Source organism: Penicillium malachiteum, assembly GCF_028827825.1.
Source record: "Penicillium malachiteum strain IBT 17515 chromosome Unknown utg000004l:1.0-4883003.0:1.0-4884900.0, whole genome shotgun sequence".
Classification (NCBI taxonomy): Eukaryota; Fungi; Ascomycota; class Eurotiomycetes; order Eurotiales; family Aspergillaceae; genus Penicillium; species Penicillium malachiteum.
The window spans coordinates 801,675-818,004 of NW_026643097.1; the positions used below are offsets into that span (position 1 = coordinate 801,675).

A 16,330-nucleotide genomic window follows, 5' to 3' on the forward strand; every position below is an offset into this window, starting at 1 on the left:
AATTTTTATACACGCTTCAAAGCCTCAATCACCTTCAGCTGATGCACTTCCGCCACAGTTCCATCCGGATCTGTTTCTGGACAGCCACCAGGAAAGACCCTTTCAATCGTATCCAACAACACATTCTTATCAACCTCCAAGTCCTTTACCCAAGATTTAACCCAGCGCTCTTCCTCCCTCTCCAAACGAAGCTCAACAGACTCCATGTCCGGAATATCGGACCCATCCCACGTAAGTTCAACCTTCTTCTTAAGCTCCGAAGACTCAGTAGATCCATCCACCTCCGCATACCGCATCTCAACTCCCAAAGCTCCCAACCCCATCTCCTCCGCCTTAGAGTTCCAAAGCGCCTGTCTAAGCACTCCATCCCGCTCAATCATCATCCAGAAAAGCGGGAAGGAACTCCTAGCCAACGCATCCCGTACTCCCTTCGTTGCCTCGCGCGGACTAACCAAAACCCCCACTGTCTGGCCCGTGCGCCAACCCACCGGTGCTTGTCGCAAGGCACCTTCAAGCTCTCGAACAAGGTTCGGTCCTAGTTTCGTCTTGAATGCCTTGCACTGCACTAATACGCGGAGTGCACGCGAGTCCACGTGTTCGGGTAGGTGCCAGGTCCCTGCGAGATCGATGCCTGCATCGTCGCGGCCGCCAATCCGGTGGAGAGCTAGTGCATAGCGACGTAGACTTTGTAGAACTGTGTACTCGTAGTGCGTGCCTATGTAGACAGTACTTGATTCTGGAAGGGAGATTCTGGAGGCGTAGGAGAGGAATTGGGGGAGGTTGTCATGTTGTGAGGAGGGTGCGGAGGGTGCGGAGGGGAGTTTGTAGAGGCGGCGTGTGAATGGGGAGAGGTTATTGTTGATTTGAGTAGAGGAGAAGCATCGTGTTGAAGGAGGATTTATACTTTGAGAAATGAATGTGTAGATCGAGGATCTGGCACCGAGGCCATAATTTAATCGTAAAGAAACTCTCATTGACGAGTTGTTGTCAAGTCGAGGAGTGATTGCGCTCTCACCGCATTACAGCTTTTTCTCCGCATTTCAAGTTAACAGATCCACTTCTTCCAAAGTTCTTCCCTTCTTCAATACCCTCATTACTTCCTGAATTAAGCATCCAGTCGTCCACAATGGCAGACATCTTAACTCAACTTCAAACCTGCCTTGATCAGGTAAGAACCATATACTTCATTCAAACTCATTGATAATTCACCCAGCTAATACTCACCAGCTCGCAACCCAATTCTACGCAACGCTGGGCTACCTCTCAACATACCATGACAACAGTGCAGCAATACCACCACCAAACGTCCCAGACGCAGCGCCTGCTCTTGCAAAAATCTCCAAAAACACAACCTCCCCTCCAGTCCCAGCATCCATAGCCGCGAAAGTGGGCGATGCAACCACAGGACAAGCATCTCCCCCACCCGCACCACCACAACAACCCGGTGAAGGTCCAGCTGAAGGTGAAGATCCGAATCTCCCACCGCAGCCTGATTCACCGCGCACATTTGCGAGTCGGCAGCGGGAATTGGCGCGGGATCTCATTATCAAGGAGCAGCAGATTGAGTATTTAATCTCTGTGTTACCCGGTATCGGTGCCTCGGAGGCAGAGCAGGAAGCTAGGATTCGGGAGTTGGAGAGACAACTGAGAGATGTGGAGAAGGAGAGAGAGGATAAGGTGCAAGAGTTAAGAGCGTTAAGGAGGCGGCTGGAGGGTGTGCTTGGGGCTGTTTCGGTGGGGATTCATGGAGATCGAGAGGGAGGATTGAGAGAAGTTGGCAATTGATAATGAGTTTTAATTCAACTCTTGCTCTTACTCAAGGTTCCTGTCTCTCTACTGATCTAAGTTCTCATTGTTCGTTTTGGTTAATTTTATGCCCGAGGAATGGATGGGCAATGGCGTTGGAAGGTTACTTTGTCATGCTAGATACCAATTTATAGAACCTACTAATTCATTTCAAAAGATAAACATACATCAACTTAAATGACATAAGAACGTTGATTAGGGGTATTGGAGTGCAGCGAGCATCAAAATCTAAGGGCATGATAGGGCATCTAGATGAAACCATGCGTGTATCGGGTAAAGCATCGAAATGAAACTTGGTGAAGAGACTCAGACTAAAAGCAAGAAGAAATAGGAAAGAAAAAGAAGAGCAAAAGACCCGGTATATGTGCGCAAGGAGTATCATGCGCAGAACCTAGCGCCCGAGTAAATGACCGCCACCGCCGGGTATAAAACAAATTGTGAAAAATCAAAACCATCCTGCCGCCGGAATCCGAGTCTGAGCCGTGATTTGGGATGCGAAACTAAGAAAAAAAGAACCGGGGGAAAGAAATTGGGAACGAAAGCAAAAAAAGGGTGAGAAGAAGGGATACCAAAAGCAGAATCAAGGGCCGTACGAAAAAGAGAGATAAAATCATCCAGAACAATAGACACTTTGAAGATGGAATGAAAAGAACCCTCCAGGTTCTTTTGAAGGAGCAACCTTGAAGTCATCACAGGAACAGAGTACGGTATTCTTCCATGCGTTGTTCCTGAGCTTCCTTCTTATCAAGCTTGCCTCGATTCAGACTCATATCGGCCAGTCGCTGCTTCTTCTTCGCCAGTTCAAGAATCTTCTTTTCGATACTGTCATTCATGATGAACTGAATGGTTTGAACGGGTCGCTTCTGACCAAGTCGATGGACACGGTCTACAGCCTGCGCAACCGCAGCAGGGTTGTAATGTGGTTCCATGATATAAACCCGGGATCCAGAAGTAAGGTTCAGGCCAACACCACCCGCACCGATGGTAGCTAGCAAAATGGTAATGCTATCGTCTTTGGCAAAGGCATCCAGTGCTTTCCCGCGCGCTGCGAGAGTCATCGAACCATCAAGACGAGTGAAACTGTCGAGATCGGAATTCTTCAAAGCGATCTCAATCAAATCTAGATGAGTGGTCCATTGGGAGAAGACCACACTCTTGATAGGAGGCTCATCTACCAGGTTCTTGCTTTCCTCTTGGCTAACCTGAAGATGCTCAATCAATGCCTTTGTTTTTGTATGAGGCCCCTCATACTCGCCTAAGATTTTACCGTTGCGTCGCAGTTGTCGGTCTTGAGCCTGTTGAATGGTATAAGCCTCGAAACCTGCTGGAGTAAGGACGGTGTAAGCCTTGGCGATCCAGCCATCACAGGCTTTACACATAATATCTGTCCCAGAGGTAGCTTCCCATTCATTCTTCTGATTTAAGAAGCATTCAGGACAAATGATATCAAAGCATGGTAGGAAAACCGCCATGGCTGTATCTCGGTCGACTTCGCCGGATCCATTTCCATTACCATTACCATTGCCATTGCCATTGGTATTTGCTGTTCCACTGACTGCATCAGCAAAAGACTTTCGGCACAAGGCACATTGATCAGCGTTTGTTGCCTGCATCAGCGTGAACATTTCGTATCCCTTTTTCTCATCAGGAGGGCCAGTGATGTCCTGGGTATTATCGTCAAGATCGATGGGTTCATGGCGATTGAGACCCTTGATACGCTCTCGATCTTCAAGAGGCAGAAGCTCTTTGCCATGTGCACTGACTTGACGCAGGATCATCATTGCCTTCAGCACGTGGTGATAGACACGTCCTCCAATACTGGATTTTGTATCGTTGGTAAGGACCTTCATCATTTGACTGGATTCGGCACGGAAAAAGTTGTGAAGTTTCTTTTCCTCCTCAGAGAAATCGAGCATGATGAACGAATCCTCGCGGGGTGGTAGATCAATTCTGTCTTTGACACGGCGTAGCGTGAAGGAATCGATGAAGAGTTGCAAGCTACTCAGAGCAGTAGGATCACCACTTTTGAACCGACTAATGATAAACTGATTGAAATTACCGCGATCATCATAGGGGGGCAAGTCGCAGGAATCTTGTGACGGAGAGCAGATCCTCGAGGCGATTCTGCACAGGGGTTCCAGTCACTGACCAGCGCCTATTTGCATGAAGACCGAGAATGGCCTTCGTTTGCTGAGCGTTCTGTTCGCGAATTGTATGTGCTTCATCCAACACGATACGGAACATGTTCATTTTAGTCAGGGGACTGGGTCCACGTCCTGACCGCTCTTGGATTTCACTGAGGATGGTACTGTAGGTAGTAATGATCAGATCGTATGTAGAAAGCTCTTTGAGATCGAAGGTGCGGTTCGGTCCATGGAAAGTGTACCACTTCACGGAATTTTCCTGGAGGTGCTCTTGAATTTGCATCTCCCAATTCTTCACCGCACTCAATGGAACTACCAAAAGAGTAGTGCGAGTATTACGAACACCGGGGATTGCTCGGGCTAAGCCAGCTGGTGGGGGTTTCTTTTCCCACTGGTAAGCTTGTGGGAGTGACGAAAGAGCCAGAGAGAGGATGCTCAGTGTCTTTCCCAGACCCATCATATCGGCCAATAAGCCACCAAGAACCTGAGGTGGTTCTCGAGATACGACGAGGCCAGTGATTATCTCCCTGTATTCTGTTTGACCGTTAGTGTTGCTTTTGTTCGAGGGTTGAGCACGCCAGAGCGAGGTATTGTCTGCTTCGGTATTCCCAAACTTTCGTGGCTTTTCTTTCTCTGTCATAAACCACAAGGCTTGTTTCTGATGATGAAGCAGAGGAGTCAAAACTGATGCAGGTGCCTCCATCTCGGGGATATCAGTGTTGTGGAGTTGGTTAAGCATCTTGGTCACAGAGTCTGTAATCTCTTCTGCGGTTCGCACTTCGTACCTCTGACCAAAACGATCTCGCCCATTGTTGACAGCTGCAGCTGTAGATGCGACTGCCATCTCTCTTCTCTTCTGTTCATGAGGATTCCAAAGAGGAACCCCCTTCTCCACAAATGGTGGTGTGCTCAGCCATACGTTGTTATGACCGAGCTGTCGGCCAACAAGGTGTGCCCACTGGCGTTCACCGTACAAGATCAGTGATGCCTTGTAGCTTCGTGAAATAGGGTTCCATATAATCTCATCATCGAAGATGTTGCGCATATCCAGCCGAGCTCCAACATCGAGGTGAAGATGCTCTGAGTGAAGTAATGGGCAAAGTGCATGAGCGGTAATGGGGTCCACGAAGCCAAAGATTTTGCCATGAGGGTCCGAGACCTCAATGCGCTTGTCCATCATATTGGGTATTTGATGTAGATCCAGCTTGACAGGCGGCCACTGGCCAGCAAAGATAGACTTGGAGTTTTCACCTGGCTTGGGAACCAAATGCGCGTTGACCGTGGCTCCTTCAATCTTACCGTAGCAAACCCGTTGTTTTCTGAGATCGTTGGACCCTGTGACTTGAATCTCATCGTCGGTACTGTCCTTTGGGGGCGTGGCTGTCAAATCAACCACGGTATCTTTTTGATCTTCTTTGATAAACCGACCAATCTCGCTGTCACCGGGGATATTGACGGATTGACTGGCTGATCCAGTAGGCGATTCCTGCACCTTGATTTTCTTGGCAGGTTGCTGTCTGCGCTGTTCGACGTCGTAGATATCCTCAATAAAGTTCCGAGGTCGTGCAGTATCTTCGGCATCACTGGTTTCGTCGTAGCTGCGCTTTGAATCGGTGAACTGAACGGATACATGATCGTCAGGCTTCGGCGCGTCGGCTGGCGCAAGACTCGATGTCATGGCAGCATGTGAAGGAGAAAGCTTCCGAGGTATTGTGGTCGAGAACTGAACAGCCGGAGAAGTTCCAGCAGGTGCGATAGATTGGGACGAGGGTAACGCTGTGTCGAGACAAAGTAAGTGAGTTGATTCGGTCGAATCCACTGAGTGAAGCGCGGGGGAAGCCGTTGCAGAGTCAAGGGACAAAGAGGAGGGATTTTCTTCCCGCATTGTGTTGACTGCCACCTCACTGTTCCCTTGCAAGGCATCTTGGCTCTCAGAAGTGGATGAAGTACCGTTTTTCTTCATTTGTTTCTTGAAGCCCTTGGGGTCTAACAACATAGCCGCCTGGGAGGCCATGATGCCTATTTGATGTTGAAAATGAGGATGTCGTTCGGGAGTCGGTTTGCTCCAGGAAGGAGGCGTCGCGAACGAGAAAGACAGATGAGTAAGGAACGTTGGAAGCAGGATGAGGACGGGGTTGATCGAGGAAGAGTTATGAGCAGGTGACCAGCACGGGAACAAGAAACGCGTTCAGTCTCAGGTTCACGTCCTGTAGCACATCGAGTGCCTCGAGGAGGAGGAGAAACTGCAAACCACTAACAGTTGCTCCTCATGCCCGGTTCGCGTTAGTGTGTTGAAACTCGAGGATGTATTGAAGGAGTTGCGATCATGACCTCACAGCTGGAAAAGGCGGCTCGGAAGATCCCGCCGATAAGGAGGGTTTATCTGTAGTGGTCGGTGGGTTGGAACAAAAGGTGACGAGGGAAGAAAGGAAATTGGAGTAGAAAAACTATTTAACGCGGTCAGGATATGAAGAGAATTGAAAGGTGTAAATTGTATGGATTTCCATTGCATGTGTTCATAGTGGTTTTGCAACTAAGCGCTAGTTTATCAATCTATCTCTATCGCCTCGGGCCCCGCAGGTACAATCATAACAGCGATCATAAGAGAGGGAACTTGACTTAGGCACTAGATGCATGAATGCGTGAAATTTCCCAGAAACTAATACCATATAGGTTTAATATCTTAATTGTATTATATGTTATTAGCTCTTACCTATAGCTTCATATATGGATTTCCACCAAGAACACTCCATCTGTGCCAGGTGTATATCAATGGGATGCCCTAACAACCGCAAGGGAGATGAGGATATGGTGTATTCTACCTACTAACAGTGTCAATGGTGTGTACTGTGCCTAGTGGTGTGGTTTATGGTGTGGTTTATGGCGTAGCGTGTAGTGTGGCGTCCTGAATAGATAGCGCCTCAGGTCAATGACCAATACGTAGGTGTACAAAAAAAAAGATGGAGAAAAACCTAGTACATCTAGACGATGGTATCATGGAATTAGGTCTCGTCATATATGCTACATGAGGCGCTCAATCAATGCGCCACTACCCCAACCCGAACAGCCAGAGACGGTCTATATACAACACAAATTCTCCCAATCATGAGCGTGGCGTACAGAGCAAAAAGAGGAAATTGGGCAAAATGCGACATTTGCAGAAGCAATTGCCGCCAGGACAGGAACAGGAAAGAAGAGAAAGAAAGAGAAAATAAGAGAATTCAGATGCAGAGGACTCGGAAACCGGTCACTCTAAGCTCTGAGGAGAACGCTAAACGAAACAATGGCGGATTAAATAGTTGAGATGGGAAAATGCGACGGCATGAAAAGGGAATCGAGGGAAAGGTATCAACACCAGGTGAAAACAGGGTTCTTGCTCTTCACGGCTTCTAGGCGCTCCACAATGACTTTGCGTTGGTTGCCCTCCATGCCCTCAGCAGCTGCATATCCGAGGTCTCCTTCGAGGTCATCGCTGCCGAAGGTATTGATATGGGGAACACGGAAAGAAAGGGAACCACCATGCTTGCGATGTTTGTTTGTTCGAGCAGGAAGATCCGGCCATCCATCCAGGGACCGGGCATAAGTTCCATCCATGGTTTGGCGAGAATAGTCTCCTTCGTGGATAGTATCAGGACTACCAAAGGTGTCAGTAGCTCGCTCATCATTCCGGCCACGAGAGAGCTCGAACCGGTTAGGATTAGGAAGGTCGTTCGAAGATGGGCCCAGTCCCAGAAGATCTTCCTCATGGTTTGGTTGAGAGTACTTGGCTGCACCAATGTCCATCTCTTCATCTTCGTTGTCGTAATTCATGGCTTGGCGTCTTTGCATATCCGTAGAGGGTGCTCGCATAGGGATGGCAACGGGCACATCGACCAGATCATCCCAGACACAGACGCGAGTTCTTCGGGTCAACTCGAGAGGACCGTGATCCGCGTGCTTCAGTGTTTCAACTACGTTCCATGCTTGTCCCTTCATAACCGCGATTTGTCGAGCAAACATGCCCTCTTTGAAATCGTCGTCCTGAGAGAACACTCGGCGTAGCGCCATTTGCGTCCCACTCCACCAGGCTGTAGATGTGAGCAAAGGAAGAAAGTGGTCGCGCGTCTTTTGTGAAAAAGGTTGACCGATTAGTGAAACTGGTAGGAAGAGCCATCCGAAGGGGAAACTCCGCCACTGGTTTGGTGTGTTAGCTTTCAAGTAGATAAACAGATAAGGTCGAAGAGAAACATACCGCATCGGGATGCTTCCAGGGCCATGATAAACTGTTATCAATGGCACCAAGTTGCACAGAAGCTTGTTGCTCTGAAGAAGCCAATGGTGTTCCTGTGCGGCTCACTGCCATCATTGTCTCGCGTCTTCTGTAGGGGTTGGATCCGTTTGAGTTGACCGAAACCGGGCGAGGTGGGGGGAGGAGTTCGTCATCGTCATGCTTGGGTTGCGGCTCTGTAGTCTTTGGAGGATCTGCCACAATGGAAACCTGCTCGGTGGCCCAATCAATCTTGATCATCCAGTTATCTAATCCTCGATCTGTATTCCGCATGATGTAGTCCAAAATAACCAATTTTTCGAGTTCCTCGCGGAATGATTGCTTCAAAGTCTCGGTCCAGTTGAAACGGCGCTCGGCGCTTTCATCGCGCGGTGTACGAGATGCATTTCCAGCCTCATCATCGTCCTCGTCGTCAGATTGAGCACCCGATGGGCGACAGGCTTCGTTCCATGGTCGCTTCTTTCGTCTCGGCGCATCTTCAGCTCGGAAGCCTGAGTTAGTCTGATCAGGCCAAGGGTGTTCCCGCAGGAAGATATTCGCGTCTTTGTATCCTTTCAAGAAAACCTGGAAACTACCAGCCTTGGGAGGAAGGGTATTCTTCCCTTTCCAGGCCTTGCGGCGATCCCAGAAATCGTAGAAGAAGGACTTGGAGGACAGGTAGGCAATATCGGTATATGGAACAAGGTTTGTGCGCAGGCGGGCATCGAGAACATATGCGGCGGCTTCGGAGACGTAGGAGAGGTTGGGAATCAAACACGCTCGGCCAAAGAAACAAGGGAACAAATTGCGGTGAATCCATTTGGTCCATTTGGGATTTCGTGAAGCGTACGGTTCTTCGTCTTTGGGCTTAAACACACCCACGATTTTTCCTTTCGGGGTTTCGAGCAAAATAACTACCTGAACTTCCCTGTGAGATCATTCGTGGATGCACCCCAAGCTCAATTGCCAGGCGAACACTCTCAATGATCTCTTCATACTCCTCCTTTGCCCTGCGCTGCTGACCCTCAAATTCATCGGATTCAAGCGCCTCCGCGGAGATGGGGCGCACTCCATCGGGGGCCTGGAAGACCGAGTGATAGATTTCCAGCTTCTCTTCCTCATAGGTCTTGCCCTTGACTCGATTGATTTTGAACTTGGCGGCAATCTCCTCCGCCCATCGTTCCAGACGCGCATTGATAGCCTTGATGTCCACACCTGAGTTCCGACGACTTCGGCGAGAATACCCACTGTGTCTGCGTCGATGTCCTGGTGGCGTGGCGAGACCGGACGCCTGCATCTGGGCTCGAGAGGAGATAGGAGCATAACGAGGATTAGACGTTGATACGGTGGATGAGACCGCAGCCATTTCATCATCTTCGGAGTCATCGTGGATATAGCCGCGTTCTTCCTCTTCCTGGGCGAGACGGGCGTAGCCCGACGTGGCAGGGCGATTTTTCGGCATTGTAGAGGACACGCCGCTCTATGGGAGAGGAAGAAACAGGGAATAGAAGAGAGAGAAGCCAAGGGAGGGACAACAAGCTGTAAAAGAAAACGAAAGACAAGAAAAAAAAAGATTACTCCATTAGGGATAATAGTCCAGGTGCAAAGAGACTTGAAGGCAGAGGAATAACGTAGCCCGTCATGGTTAATTATTATGGCCAGACATGGCTTAAGGTAGGGGGCTTGACTGGGGCGGGTAATATAACTGGTAATTTACGAAACATAGCCAATAATACTGCGGGAGGGACCCCATCTCCCTCAATCTCCCTCCATCTCCCCGTCATCTGGCTCTAACTAATCAGTAATACCAATACGGCACCGCCACAAACTGCCGCGGGCTCCACCCCCTAAAACCCACCCACATAAAAGGGGGTTGCGCGGGCTCCAACTTGTTGGTTTATCATAATAATTGGACCAAGAAAAGGAAATGAGGTCTTTCACTGACCCACATGGTCAATTCGAGGACACAGTGTACGATGGAGCAACTGGGATCTATCAAACATATGTATGGAGTACCTTGAATTCATCAGTATATCAAGGTACTCATACTCCATATTGTTGATGCAATATGATTGATCTCTGAGTTGTACAAAGCACGTTTGACAAACTAATTGATTGAATCTATATAGCCTCAACTGACTTGAACTGAATGGTACCAGGGCTTAAAAGTGTCGAGTTCAAGTATTCAATCTCGACCTTGAATGTACCCGGCACTTGACAGTATATGGAGTACATGCCACCTAAGCCCTGATCAGCATAGATAGAGGAGGCAGGGTCCAATGCGACTCCATACTTCATGAAAGAGTTTATTACTACATTCCAGATATCCATTCAAGTGAAATATCATATTCAAGGAAACAATAGCCTAGATCCAGCTCCAATGTAAAGGCCTTCTAATTACCACCTGGGGGTACCTAAGCCTAGATACCTACTAAGTTTACCCTTTATCGTAGGACCCCAGTGCGATAAGTGATAAATCTGATACGCGATAATAACAATCGGTCCGGATAAGATCCATTTCTGATTTCGCATCCTCCACACCTTTCTTGTCCAATTGATCTTCAAACTAAAGACATCGGTCTCAATTTTGAGGGCGATCTGAACCCAGTCATTCCTTTGATTTTCAATTGATGGTTTGGTTTCCATAAGAAAGTCTTATCTGTCGCTGTCGCCTAGCGCTGGTGTCGGTAATGCGAGCCTTCCCTTCACTTTGATAATTCACTCAGCTGTGACTGACGAACGCGTTGTAAATCCAGATTACTCTCACTGTTTCTCCCATCTCCCCGGACACGCGACCCCGCGCTCCTCCTTCACAACACCGCACCCCGGATCTCGGCGCGCGTCCCGGATCTTCTCTTCTCCTTCATTCGGTCTCAAGCCGGATTTCCCATTTAACCTCATCTTTATCCTCCATTGTGGCTCCAATTCTCTATCGGGCTGCGCCCATCGATCCGGCCCTCAAACCTGGATCACCTGCGCACTCCCGTTTCGATTCGTCACCCGTCGAACCTTCCACCATTCGGTCTACTGATACCGACCTCCCCAAATCATTCTCTCCTGTTCTACCAGATCTAGGTAGTATCGGCAAGTTCGATACATCTGAGTACAGAGACACCTTCCCAGGATCAGTCTCTGTCAGTGCCTCACTTCCCGGTTTAGCAGCACTTGCCTCAGTCGCGTCTGCGCCTACATCTAATCTACGGTATGTTCAAGAATGGGCAGATGAGAAAAGATGAATAAAAGCAAAGGATATATATTCCGAGGCATCTTCCCCCCTCACCAGCTTGATACCCCTCTTCACTGCATGAGACACATTATCTACCTAGGTAGAATTGGGCGCGAATCGATTGGCTAACCGGTTTTCCTTCACATCAGAGAATCCAGTAATGCGAGTTTGATCATGAACAATATGGCGAACTCTTCTCCCGCTGCGACTACTGGTGGCCAAGGTGCCAACCCTGTGAGTTCTTTTTTTATATTGTTATTCTTTTATCCTTTTCATCTAGGTAGACTGCGGTGAACTGTATGGTCTACTGCAGTTCACTGCGGTTTTTTTTTTCACGTCATTCCCATATCACACCCTATCTATTCCTGATTTTCCAGGCTTATCGGAGTTGTTATCTTTGCCCGGAATTATTATCAGCAAAATCGGCGGGACTTGGCACCACCCGATCCGTGCGCCGACTTCTCTTATCGAGCCCGTCAAATCTCTCCCAATCTTATCACTACACTCCCCCCATCCCTAATCTCAGATTTCCTCTACTTGATCTATCATACCTCAATATGGCGTCCACATTGACTGATGACAAACAACCTCAATTACAGCCCATTTGCCGAAACTGTACCACCTCGACTACTCCCTTGTGGCGCCGCGACGAAGTGGGCAATGTCCTTTGCAACGCTTGCGGTTTGTTCCTCAAGCTGCACGGGCGGCCTCGTCCGATAAGCCTTAAGACCGATGTCATTAAGAGTCGCAATCGCGTTAAGACCGGTCAGGGTCCTAAGCGTAAGGTGAGTGATGCGGTGACTCGCAGCGCCGAGCTCCTAGAAAAAAAACTTTCATGGGGCCCTTCGATCCAAAGAGATGGTAGATAAGAATTTTCGGTACTGACAACCCATTGCGATCTGATAGTCTGGCGGCCATGTCGATGTCAACGGTCTTCCTGCGCAACCTGATTCTGGCACCCCACCTCTGACCTCCAACAATTACCGACGCAACTCACGCCGCAACTCCAACGGTCACTCTGATCGCTCGAACTCTCCCTTGTCGCGCAACGAGACCCCCGGATTTGGTTCCCTCCACGCGCACAACTCCAACATCGCCCCTCAGCATATGTTTGACAGTGTTACTCGAGGCGACGGTGCTCTGAACTTGTCCGGCAAAATGGTTCCCATCCCGCTTGGTTCCCCCTCTGGCATGAACGACTCCCCTCAGACCTACGAAAGCCTTCTGGCTCTTAACACCTCTCTTAAGACCCGCGTCAGTGAGCTTGACCTTATCAACGAACTTTTCCGTGGTCGCGTCGCCGAACTTGAGCAGAGTGACGCTAGCGCGCGTCGTTCCGAGATGATCGCCCGCGATTCCGAGTCTCGCCTGCGCGACTCTGAGGCCCGTCTGCGCCGCTCCTTGGAGGACGCTCAGCACCGCGAGGAAGGACTGAAGAGACGCATCAATGAGCTTGAGAACCAACTGACCGAGGCTGACGGCGACAACGGCGAGCCCTCCGCTAAGAGAATCCGCCTCTCCGACATGGTCGAGCAGTCTTCTGAAGAGTCTCCCTCGCAGACCAAATCTTCTCCTAAGAGCGCTTAAGAAACGAAAAGTTTCCTTTTTCCCCACCAATCAAACATTTGCGGTTCTTACCGGTTCTCTCGCTATTGACATCGAATCCCTCCTTCATTTCGACCAATGCGCTGACTGGAAGTCCCGATCTTCTCTGGTCTTTGTGATACCCTTCCTGACTCTCGTCGCCGGTGGCTGGAACTTTTCGCGTTTTTTCTTTCTTCTGTCGCACAAAAAAGCTGTCTTTTTATTGTGGATTCTAATATTTTTGTCCACCTTATGGTTTGATTTGAATGATTCTCAAGGGGCTTCGTTTTTATTCTTTATCTTTCTCGCTTTGCGCCCCGGGTTTGCGACAGCTTTTCCCACTATGTTTCTAATACACAGTTTTATCTTCTACTCTTTTCCTTTCCCATTGCTTTAGTTTTCCTGGCCTCCTGTCCTATGGATCTCATGTAGAGGGGAATGAGGAAGCCAGAACCAGTCCAGTAGCAGTAGGAGTAGCGAGTACCTAATGTCTAACTTCATTGACCTAACTCCCCCATGCACAAGATGCCATACAAGGTGCGCCACTGGTCAGTGGACAACAGAGACGATGATCTACACCAGGCTCAGCCTGCAAGACGCGCGAACGGCATGTCACTGCGGCCTTCGCTATAGCAATGTAGTACATAGCTGTTCAAAGGTTTAGTATAGGCCTCAAGTGCTATGCTGCCATACTACAAGATAGTCATTCCCACCATAGTTATTTCCAGGGTTACCTTCCACATCTTCCACATTTCTTATACTATCCCACAGTTAAGCAGCCCCCAAAATCTCACCCTAAAACGCCAAAGTTTCAATGTTTACAAAAGTATTGATCTCATCTAAACCTACGGCCAAGAAGTAAACTAGAGTAACTTGAACAGAATGAATTTTGGTCCCGGAAAAGAATCATGTACAATTTGAATTAGAGTCTGCCCCTTGGCAGAATGAATGAGCCTCCCAATCCCAAGTCTTTGCAAGAGAAAAAAGATGCAGCAAAATGCATGGAGTATCAAGTCTAAACGAAGAAAAAAGAAACAAAAATCAAAGAAAAGAATGAAAGCGATGAGCCATAAGGTTTGTATGAAGATCACATCAGGTGCGCTTTTTACGCAATCATAAGAGCTCAATCTTGGGGGATTGCTCTGCGCTAGTCATAGATGAATAAGAAAAACACCAAATACCCGAACTACTCCTCACGAAGAAGCCTAATTCAAGCAATACGGTGATCAGCCTTCTTGTGTTGTGTCTTGTGGATCTGCGACTCGCGCCAGATACTCCACAAACAAACACATACACCACAGAGGCCAGAGAAGAAGGTCACATAGTAGGCGGAGCGGTAGCAGGCTAATCCATCGGGACACTGATTGTCACCGTCAGGGCCAGCGACGGAGTGGTGATCGTAAACGGTACCGTAGATCAAGTTGAAGACGTTACCGCTAAGCACTGGGGCCAGAGTCATGGTTCCCCAGTTCTGGGAAAGACCACCAATACCGAAGGTGTGGGCGGTTAAGGAGGGGAAAACACCGAACAAGAAGCCGTAAGCAACACCAGTGAAGGCAGAGACGACAACAAGCGTATTTGGGTTTGAGATCGATGCGCCAGCAAGCTGGGTGATGGTAAAGACAGCGGCCGAGATGAAAAGACACCAGAAGCGAGACATGTTGAGTTTCTTAACGAGAATATCGGAGCCAATGCCACTGAACAGACGACCAAGGAAGTTTCCAAAGGACAAGATGGAGACGTGCATGACCTGGCGCTGCTGAATGAACTTTGAGGTTGCGCTGTCGTCATAGTAAAGCCAGAGGGCCTTGGTGCTGTTACCGATATTGTTGATGGTCATCAGTCCAATACCTGAAAGCAGCGCCATGGTCAGAAATAGCTGCCAGAATTCGGCATACTTGAGCATGGCCAACCCCCGGATATCGACGTGGTGTGCCTCGACAGCTATGTCATCCAGGAAGTCATCGTCCAGGGTATCGAAGGATGGCCGGCCATCGGGCTTAGATACCAATGATGAGGTTTCGTCGTCATGGATGTTGTAGCCTCCACTGCGGTGGTTCGAGAGGGTTGAATGACTGCGTGCATGCGCCGAGCTTTCATGGTCATAGCCAGTAGAGTCGTGGCCATCTGGGTGATCTGCCGCATTGCTAGATCGACGCAATCGTTGAGACTCGGGACCACCGGATTGTTCATGGCGAGGAACAGACGAATATGGCTCACTCAAGATAGCTGGGAAGATTCGCAAGAATGGGATTGACACAAATGAGAGGACGGTGGTTCCACAGGCGAGAAGCAACAGGAAACGACCAGTATCATCCTTGAAAATGATTGTCGACACATTGGACCAGAACAGAGCACTCAGACCAAAGGCAGCCAATGGAAAAGCCGTCGCGGTACCTCGGCTCTCGCCGAAGTTGGATGCGGCTGGAAGGGTTTGTTAGTCTCAGAGAGTTCAATCAGATGGGATGAAGTTACGACATACCAACTTTGATAGCACCACCAAATGCTGCGCAACCTCCGGTACCAGTCAGGAAGGCGAAAAGGCACAGGAAAACAATGGGAACGGATCCTTCTCCGTGTTGATAGGCTAATAGATGTCAGATACGATGTTACATCACAAGCCTCGGATTCTTCAGAGGCAATGGCGACGGCAACCTACCAAGGTAGATCGGGTAATACCCGAGGCCCAGACAGATTGATCCGACAAAAGTGACAAGCCGAGGACCTTTAGCATCGGTCAACAAGCCCATCGGGATTCCCATGGCATACATGCCCAGATTCCCCGCCGCACCCTGCCAAGCTGTCAACATCAAGATCCATTATATGGAGATACCTTGTTACACTACTCACGATCAGATTGCTCTCCGTCGATGAGAGCTTCATCTTATGAGCGAATTGTGGTGCCCATGCTGAATATGCATACTATAACCCCCAATTGTTCAATTAGCGATACGCGCCCCTCAAGTTCACCAGTTCCGAATCACGCACGTTCGTCCCGCAGGACAGAGCTATCAGAGTACCCGCAACCACGGAAATAATCCGGGCAGTTGTATGAGAGGAAGCCACAGTCATTGTGAAAAAGATTCGATCTTTATGCGTCCCACGAGGAACCGTCCACCTCGAGCGGATATTATCGTGCGAGTAAGTGCGTACGATCGGGTCACGCGTTCGATCGGAATGGGATATAGCTGAAAATGGGGATAAAGGAATGGGGAATGGGCCAGGGAAGGCGCATCGGAGCCGATAAAAGAGTGACGATAAGTGGAAATCCGAACCGAAAAGAGCCGTTTAACGAAAGGGGCCAAGTCGATGTGAAGTTTCAGG

At 49.0% G+C, this 16,330-nt stretch overlaps 6 protein-coding genes across 6 annotated transcripts; 2 read left to right on the plus strand and 4 right to left on the minus strand.

Moving 5' to 3' along the window:
* Positions 1-5: 5 nt before the first annotated feature.
* On the minus strand, positions 6-974 carry N7483_008464 (uncharacterized protein; the record flags this gene model as incomplete). Its single annotated transcript, XM_057091891.1, has 1 exon — positions 6-974. One exon carries the CDS (start codon positions 972-974, stop codon positions 6-8), a length of 969 nt encoding a protein of 322 aa, XP_056943065.1.
* A 152-nt stretch (positions 975-1,126) lies between these two features.
* Positions 1,127-1,785, plus strand: N7483_008465 (med21 domain-containing protein; the record flags this gene model as incomplete). The annotated part of the gene is made up of 2 exons (XM_057091892.1): positions 1,127-1,168; positions 1,228-1,785. The coding sequence occupies 2 exons, from the start codon at positions 1,127-1,129 to the stop codon at positions 1,783-1,785; spliced, it is 600 nt and encodes a 199-aa protein (XP_056943066.1).
* A 710-nt stretch (positions 1,786-2,495) lies between these two features.
* Positions 2,496-5,964, minus strand: N7483_008466 (DEAD/DEAH box helicase; the record flags this gene model as incomplete). The annotated part of the gene is made up of 2 exons (XM_057091893.1): positions 2,496-3,804; positions 3,956-5,964. The coding sequence occupies 2 exons, from the start codon at positions 5,962-5,964 to the stop codon at positions 2,496-2,498; spliced, it is 3,318 nt and encodes a 1,105-aa protein (XP_056943067.1).
* Positions 5,965-7,298: 1,334 nt separating this feature from the next.
* N7483_008467 (1-phosphatidylinositol 4-kinase LSB6) lies at positions 7,299-9,658 on the minus strand (the record flags this gene model as incomplete). The annotated part of the gene is made up of 3 exons (XM_057091894.1): positions 7,299-8,123; positions 8,182-9,124; positions 9,195-9,658. The coding sequence occupies 3 exons, from the start codon at positions 9,656-9,658 to the stop codon at positions 7,299-7,301; spliced, it is 2,232 nt and encodes a 743-aa protein (XP_056943068.1).
* Positions 9,659-11,979: 2,321 nt separating this feature from the next.
* N7483_008468 (putative GATA transcription factor (AreB)) lies at positions 11,980-13,009 on the plus strand (the record flags this gene model as incomplete). The annotated part of the gene is made up of 2 exons (XM_057091895.1): positions 11,980-12,207; positions 12,329-13,009. The coding sequence occupies 2 exons, from the start codon at positions 11,980-11,982 to the stop codon at positions 13,007-13,009; spliced, it is 909 nt and encodes a 302-aa protein (XP_056943069.1).
* A 1,207-nt stretch (positions 13,010-14,216) lies between these two features.
* On the minus strand, positions 14,217-16,078 carry N7483_008469 (uncharacterized protein; the record flags this gene model as incomplete). Its single annotated transcript, XM_057091896.1, has 5 exons — positions 14,217-15,430; positions 15,489-15,593; positions 15,666-15,798; positions 15,857-15,928; positions 15,995-16,078. The coding sequence occupies 5 exons, from the start codon at positions 16,076-16,078 to the stop codon at positions 14,217-14,219; spliced, it is 1,608 nt and encodes a 535-aa protein (XP_056943070.1).
* Between the last annotated feature and the right edge of the window lie 252 nt (positions 16,079-16,330).